This window comes from Panicum virgatum, chromosome 9N (assembly GCF_016808335.1).
Source record: "Panicum virgatum strain AP13 chromosome 9N, P.virgatum_v5, whole genome shotgun sequence".
NCBI lineage: Eukaryota > Viridiplantae > Streptophyta > Magnoliopsida > Poales > Poaceae > Panicum > Panicum virgatum.
The window spans coordinates 10,883,245-10,890,695 of NC_053153.1; the positions used below are offsets into that span (position 1 = coordinate 10,883,245).

Below are 7,451 nucleotides of genomic sequence, written 5' to 3' on the forward strand. Positions count from 1 at the left end.
CTTTTCATCCTCTTCTAATTCTTCTTATTCTTATTTTCAAAACTCCCACGTGTTACTATTTAAATTGACGAGATTTTAGACCCATCGGCAATAAATCATGAAGCATAATAATATAGTTAGATCTACTCTTCAGTAATGAAATGCCGTAGAAATTTTTTCTTTGAATTTTGTTGGATGTTTTTTCCCTATGTTTTGTGAAGGAACATAAGCCTTTCCTTAGGGATGAAAAACAATTTTCCTCCGTTTCAAAACCTAAACCAGAAAAACTTTTCTAAAAAATGTTTCCCTAAGAATTAAAATACTAACTACATTCCAAACGCTCGAACATGCTTAGAGCAACCTCAGCTCGGGCTGCTCCAGGCCTCCAGCTCGGCTCGTGGACAGCCCTCCCGGCTCCCGCTCAGGTTCATCTCCTCCCTTCTGTTTCTTAAAGCTTTCCCTTCTCTCCGACTCTCTCCTCCTTGCTCTTCCTTCCCCGGCGGCGACGACTGGGCGAGCGGCGGCGCCATTTGTCGTGTCTTCGCCCAGCCCTTTGCCGGCGATGAGCGCATCCTCCAGGTATACCCGCCCCTTCTCTTTCCTTTCTGCTGTGCGAGACGGAGCACCCCTAACCCTAACAAAACTATTTGTATTCTGATCTGAATCCAGTTACAATCTGTTACCTACTAACTTCGATTTCGTTTGCAAGAATTATCGGGTGTACTTGTGTACACCCATATTCTATGCTGGGTCCGCCCCTGCCGATTGCTTTCCTATCCTGACGGTCTGTTATTAACCTTGTTACTTGTTTTGTTGTTCCAGGGTTTCTTGTGCCTACCCTTTCTGAATGGCGGACCTAACCGACATAGGCTGCTGTAGTTGCTTTAGCTTTTTAAGGAAGCCCAGCGCGTCTGTTCCTCAACCTCGGGATGCTGATGGCACATTTTCTGAAGAATTGCTGAAACGTCAATCCGCTGAAGATCCATATGAAAGCTTCTATACTGGAGATGATCCTGATCTAACCTTATACAACGGGGATAATCTTGATGGAAGCTTCTTCCATGGAGATGATCCAGATAGATGCTTGTACGATGAAGGCGGTAATGACTATCCTGATGGAAGTGATGATGGACCTCCAAGGAAGAGTTCTGAAGATATCATACAGTCAAGAGCTCAAACTGGCTTTGCATGTAGAGAGATCCCAGTTAAAGAGACAAATAAAGTATTTCGTTCAGAGGTACCATCTTTGTAGGCTTCAATATTTTGTCCAGCTATTGTTCTATGTAAGAGGATATGCCTATTTAGGTCCTGCCTAGCATTACCCACTGGTTTCTTGCAAGCTAGCTTACACCATGCACATATATGTGCTTGAGCTAGTCCGGATGCTTAGAAGAAGTTGGTTTCCATTCATCTCAGGCAACCAACACCACACATTAATTTTGATGTTCATGTTCTTACCATCTGGCGATGCTTTAGGTTATCTTTTGGGAAAAGAAGTGAGCTTTTGGTTTATTGGGAACTTCTTTGTACTGAGGAACTGCACAATACCCTTCTGGAAACAAGTTGCCTTTTGGCACCCTTGAATATTATTCACGCTCATTAGTAGTTATCAAAAGTAGGCTGGCCAAACATTTGTGGTGCCAAAACTTAGAGATGTACATTGTGCCGTTCCTACTATTTTGCCTCTCTTGAACTGGATTAAACTTAACTCCACCATGAATGAATTAAACATTTTCACCCCTTTTCTAAGGTTCCAACATGACAACTTCCTGGAAGAAAACAAGGGTGTGTTTGGTTTACTTCCCACCGCACCCTGGCTCGCTGCAGTGATGCAGGCTCCCCTTGGCCAGGCTGGCCAGGTGCAGCAGCCTCTTGATTGGTTCCCGTCTCCATATAGGCAGGCTCAGCACAGAAATTGTTTGGTTGCCTGCACAGCTGGCAGCTAACAGCCTATTCTCCTATGCACGCAGCTCATTTCATGCACTGCACGAACCAGGCCCGGTGGGTACGCCCGAATCCTATGTTTCCAGTGAGCCTGGCTCGAGTGGTATGGTCGCATGAGCTCAGCCTGGCTCACACATCCGCGCAGGCAAGCAAACACCCCGTAGCTGCATGCCGTCAGCCTGCCCAGGGGGTCAAACAGGCATCCAAACACGCCCAAAACGCCTAATGCTAGCACCAGATATTGCATCGTGCAGCTTCTCTCCTTCTGTAGCGATGTTAATTTTGATGTGGGGATTCCTGCTGAAACCATGATAGACTTTGACCTGTGCATCTTCTTTCCATTTTTGGGTGGTGAATAAGCAATCATTTTTTTTGGATTGATAAACAATTAATCTATCTTTTTTCCCTTCAGAATGGTAAATAATCGATCCGTACTTATTATGGCATGATAGGAGAAACCTATGTTCATTACATATGTGGTCTGTTAAAAATACACATGAGACATATGAAAGTGATCTAAGAACTAAATGTGGCATTGGTTTCACTTTTCTGAGGCATTGGTTTCACTGTTCTGACTATCTACCCAAGAGGCCGACTATGTTTATTGTCCGTTTAGTTCTAATAATTGGATTTTGCATGACAAATGAAGGTTAGCAAGTTCTGTGAGAGCATTCCCTTTTGCATTGATCACTGCAATAACCTTGTCCCTTTTGCCTTGCTTAGGATGAAAATGGTAATAAGATGGTTAATCAATATGTTCACTTGGGAAAGATTAGTTCCGGAAGCTATGGCAAAGTGGTAAGGTACCTTAGATGTGCTTATTATTATTATTTTTTTATGAGTAGATGTCTAAATTCCTTTTATTTTGGTGCTTCAAAAGGTTCTATACAGAAACGTGGAAGATGGGAAACTATATGCAGTGAAGGTATTGCTTTATGCTACTCTCTTGTGTATGTAACTTAAATGTGTGTTTTTTTTAATGAAACCCTTTCATGAGAACAGGCTTTCACTATTGCGTATTCTTGTTGCATAACATTATTATCATTCTGGTAGCTATCAGTAATACTTTTGCTGCAAGTTGATTTGCTTGCTTCAGGAGTGAATCGTTAACCAGCTGTTAAATCTATCTTCTAGTCATCCCCTTTTCTTTGCTCAGCACTGTTGCTGTTAACACCTGCATGTGTGCTGCGTGCATGTGCTGATGTCTAACTGATGGAATTGTAGCATTTTCCCTTCTCTTTCAGGTTTTGAATAAGCCTTACATGATGAAAGTACGTGTTGTACGATCAGAAACTGCAATGACAGATGTTCTTCGGGAGGTGAGTAACTTGGTTATCTTAGTACTACATGTAATACGTGTATTCTTTTTCCTCATGCATGTGTAACATAGTTCTCTTTTAAAGTTGTTGTGGCTTCTTTGAAGATGCTATCTGTCTAGGACCTATTACACACTCAATATGTACGCTAAGCATTTGAAATGCTAATTGATGCTGTTCTTTCCAATGCTTGAATATGATAAAAGAATTAATGTTTATGATTATTTGGTTAGACTGACCGGAACAAAAGTTTCATTTTGCACCGGAAATTCTTGTTTCTGGGGCACCCACTGTTTATGGTTACTTGAAGAGAAATAAACTAGTTGTTACCCAGCTCCTTAGCAATTAACATATGAGAATGACCACCTAACATATTGGGAATGCATTTATCTGACTATTGATTACCAATTAAGTGTGCACTCATTGTACAATAGAAACTTTATCCGTTAAGGAGGAATGGATTCACCATGATACAAAGTTCATGTATTTTTGTCTAGCTGAAAATTATCCTTCCGCTAAATTCGCCTGATGAATGCTAGCATGGTAACTACCATGAAGAGGCTGAATTGTAGCTAATTTGTGTTCCTAATTCATGAAATTCACTCTTAGTCTTGAGCTGTTGCAAGAGGTTAAATCGATATACATTTTTAATATGCAAGTGGATTAGAGGTTCAGCAATTTCTGTGAATGGAAATTTTCCTTTCAAAATGCAGAAGGTCACTGGCACTATGTTGGCACATGTAAATTAACTACATTGTTTATTGTGTATGCTATCTAATTGCTTGCAGGTATCCATAATGAAAATGTTGAATCATCCCAATATTGTAAATCTTGTCGAAGTGATCAATGATCCAAACATAGATAAATTCTACATGGGTATGCAAATATATTCTTATCATTATTTTCTTATTTTTTACTAATATGTATTTTATATATTTGGTATTTACATTTTTCCATATGAATTGCCAGTTCTTGAGTATGTTGAAGGAAAAATGGTTTGTGATAATGGTTTAGAAGAAGCTACTGCAAGAAATTATTTGCGAGACATAATATATGGTCTTATGTATCTTCACTCTCATGTAAGGTTTCAGTTTTTTTGGTTTCTGTTATCTGGTATTCATAGTTGAATACTGTGCCATGTCAAACTTTACTAGTTAGAGACACCGATGATAATAAGTTGAGGTATATCATGTTAAAAACAATTTTCTAGGGTGCTAATTTTCTCTTTTACAAACCACCACCATCCACCCGCTTTCTTTGTTTCTTCTTTTTTCTGAAGGCTGTGAACTTAGCCTATGCTTGGTACTGAAGCTGTATTTCTTTGCAAATTGCAAGTGCCGATCTTGTTTTAGCTTCCTATTTTCTATTTCATTACCATGCATTGGAAAATATTAGCTATTTGTTATTTTTATGGAATGATTGGATTTAGCTAAAAATCTGACAATGTCATTTCTCAAGTACTAGGCAAAGCGCAACATTTAGGATGGTGGCATGCTGCATGCATCAAAACTTTGATGTTATTGTTGTAAAGCTTTATCTTACTATCTGTCACACAGATTATTTAATTTCCTGTAATGTGCTTGAGCCCTAGCAACAGTGTGCAATGCAAGCAACAGGCAGGAGCAACAATGCTTCTAGATATTACATTGTTCAATGAGGTTCATTTAACAGATCAGTTTAAGCATAGAGTTGAGGGAATGTCATATTTGTGTCAGGCGTGGATGCCTGGATGGCTGCAAGAGTTGAGGAGGGTTTTGCTTAGGACTCAGGAAGATGATTAGGAAGGCGAAGTCTAGTTAAATTGAGTCCATGTAAGTTCTTAAAGATTGGGCTAGGAAATCAAAGGGAACTAGAGTTAGAAATGGAGGATGATAGAAACCCAATCTTCATTAATAGTAAGCTGTGTACTTGAGTTTTATTCTATCAAGAAAATATTTTCTCTGGTATCTAAACTGTTTGCTATATCAATCAACCCTTCTGTTCTCTCATCTCAACTATGTAATACCCTAATTGAAGTAACGCCATCTGGTTGTCCCCTGCACGGTACAATCCCGGTATGAATCACGATTCACAACAGCACTAAAATTCTTATTTAGTTTATTTGTGCACTGTGGTGCATGATAGATCTTGCTTGCCTGCGAATGTCAACCCCACAGTTTCTAGACTCCAATCAAATGTTTCTCTTTTCCATTTTCAACGTATTGTGCCAATATACATGTGCTGCGTTTTTCTTGGCTATGCACTTTAGTCTATGCTGTGCGTTTCCCAGCTTGAATGCTTGAATAAGACATTGAATCTTGTCATTTTCATACACAGAACGTTATTCATGGTGATATCAAACCAGACAATCTCTTGGTTACAAGTTCTGGCAATGTGAAGATAGGAGATTTCAGTGTTAGCCAGGTTTTTGAGGTAGTTCGACAATCATGCAACTTTGTGTATCTAAGTGAGATTTTATTATTCTTGTTAGGAAACAATGATACTTTTAGTTGAATGAATTCAGCCTTGAAATACTTAAGTGTTCTACTTTTTTTTTTGTATCACTAAATTGCACATACTCTTATAAACAGTTGTCTTTGTAGATTCAGAGTTTCTCATCTAACACTTTCAAACAATAACCTTCTTTCTGTCTTCCTGAGGTTTTTAGGATAAATTGAGTTGACAAGATGCTTCCTTCTTCTTCTTTTGGAATTATGTTCATTGCGCAGTAGGCTCACAGTTTTATTTTGTTAAACTTGTTTCACTCCTTAAACACAAGTAAACCTCCTTGATCTTTTCAGAGTATGTGCATACTTTTGTGGCGAATTCCTCTGGATTATCAAATTTTGTATCTTGTTGTTTTACTGATAAATTGATACGGTGATGCTCATGGGTTTACAATGTAGGATGATGATGATATGCTTTGGAGATCTCCCGGTACACCTGTTTTCACCGCTCCGGAGTGCTGTCAAGGTACAACTACCTAGGTTTAATATTTAAGTTGTAAATGCCACACTTTAAAATTGTTGATCACCAAGTTTTCTAATAATACAACAGTGATTTTGGGGTAGCAAGATACTGTTCCATTTTTATAACTAAATGTTTGCAGAATTGCAAATAAGCTTAAGTACAACAGCCCAGATTCTTCTTCATTGAGTTAGAAGTACTGAAACATTGTTGGGCAGTTTGTGTACTGGGTATAGACTTGCTAAATATGGTGAAGTGTTTCTCTTTACCTTAGTGCAGGTTCAGCCTACCATGGCAGGGCATCCGATACGTGGGCAGTCGGTGTAACTTTATATTGCATGATTTCTAGGCACTATCCTTTTCTTGGAGATACATTGCAGGAAACTTATGATAAGGTTGAAAGACGTTTCCTTCCTTTCCTTGTTTTTAATATGAATGTGAATACACGAAACTCACTGAGTCATTGCTACCAAATAGATTGCCAATGATCCTGTGCAAATACCTGGCGACATGAATCCCCAACTTGCTGATTTGATCCAAAGGCTTCTCTGCAAAGGTTTATTTTTTTTCTTTAAGACCCATATGATTTTAATATGTTGGAGTTTTGGTACCAGATGTGCTCTGTTAACGGATACTCTTTTTTGTTTTGTTGCATGGTTACTATACAGATCCCGGGGATCGTATCACCTTGCAGTCTGCGGCGGAGCATCCTTGGGTTGTTGGGGACAAGGGCCCAATTCCTGAATACATCTGCAGGTGTGGCTTTGGCCGCAGAGAGAGGAATGATTTTGGGGAATAACTACAATAACAAGGCATCGCCAGATGGTCTAGTGTAGATAACTGATGAAGTGTGGCAAAGTAAAACTAGTGATATGACTGACGATGCGTTTCTCTGTTTATCGTGTGCTTCCTTCTTCCGACTGAGGTCTCATGCGCTCGGCTGAATATCTTTATTTTATGGTACATGGTAGAGTGTGCAACCCAGCACGAGTAAAATCGCCACCTGTGGTCAAAGGTTTTTTCACTGTAGCTATAGGATAGACACATTGTCACAAGCAAGATTCGTGGTCTGTCACTGAAATTGAAAATGATATAGTTTCAAAGAGTTTCCTGAACGCTGTGCTCATTATTTTCATTTCATGAGTGAATGGTGACTGCCAGCAGGGAAATGTGATGCGAACTTATTGCAACAGCAGCCTCTGCCGTGTTATGTGGTTGATGAATCAATGGTTATAAATGCAATTGAAATGATGTGATGTGATGGGT

The 7,451-nt window shown here is 39.4% G+C and overlaps 1 protein-coding gene across 2 annotated transcripts; it reads left to right on the forward strand.

Annotated features, from left to right (window-relative positions):
- Positions 1-346: 346 nt before the first annotated feature.
- LOC120689531 (serine/threonine-protein kinase GRIK1-like) lies at positions 347-7,422 on the forward strand. Of its 2 annotated transcripts, XM_039971818.1 has the most exons (12): positions 363-558; positions 802-1,216; positions 2,647-2,721; positions 2,804-2,848; positions 3,168-3,242; positions 4,028-4,115; positions 4,209-4,318; positions 5,556-5,651; positions 6,125-6,191; positions 6,465-6,580; positions 6,663-6,741; positions 6,854-7,422. In XM_039971818.1, exons 2-12 carry the CDS (start codon positions 827-829, stop codon positions 6,982-6,984), a joined length of 1,272 nt encoding a protein of 423 aa, XP_039827752.1. In that variant the 5' UTR covers positions 363-558; positions 802-826; the 3' UTR covers positions 6,985-7,422. The 2 variants fall into 2 exon arrangements, with proteins under 2 accessions (XP_039827753.1, XP_039827752.1); XM_039971819.1 differs by lacking the exon at positions 5,556-5,651 and having other exon boundaries at positions 347-558.
- The last annotated feature ends 29 nt before the right edge of the window (positions 7,423-7,451 follow it).

Bases quoted from the DNA above. Each gene is read 5' to 3' on its own strand.
- LOC120689531 (XM_039971818.1), top strand. From the start codon at position 827: ATGGCGGACCTAACCGACATAGGCTGCTGTAGTTGCTTTAGCTTTTTA. The intron at 3,243-4,027 runs GTGAGTAACTTG...AATTGCTTGCAG, and splicing joins TGACAGATGTTCTTCGGGAG to GTATCCATAATGAAAATGTT. The intron at 4,319-5,555 runs GTAAGGTTTCAG...TTTCATACACAG, and splicing joins TTATGTATCTTCACTCTCAT to AACGTTATTCATGGTGATAT.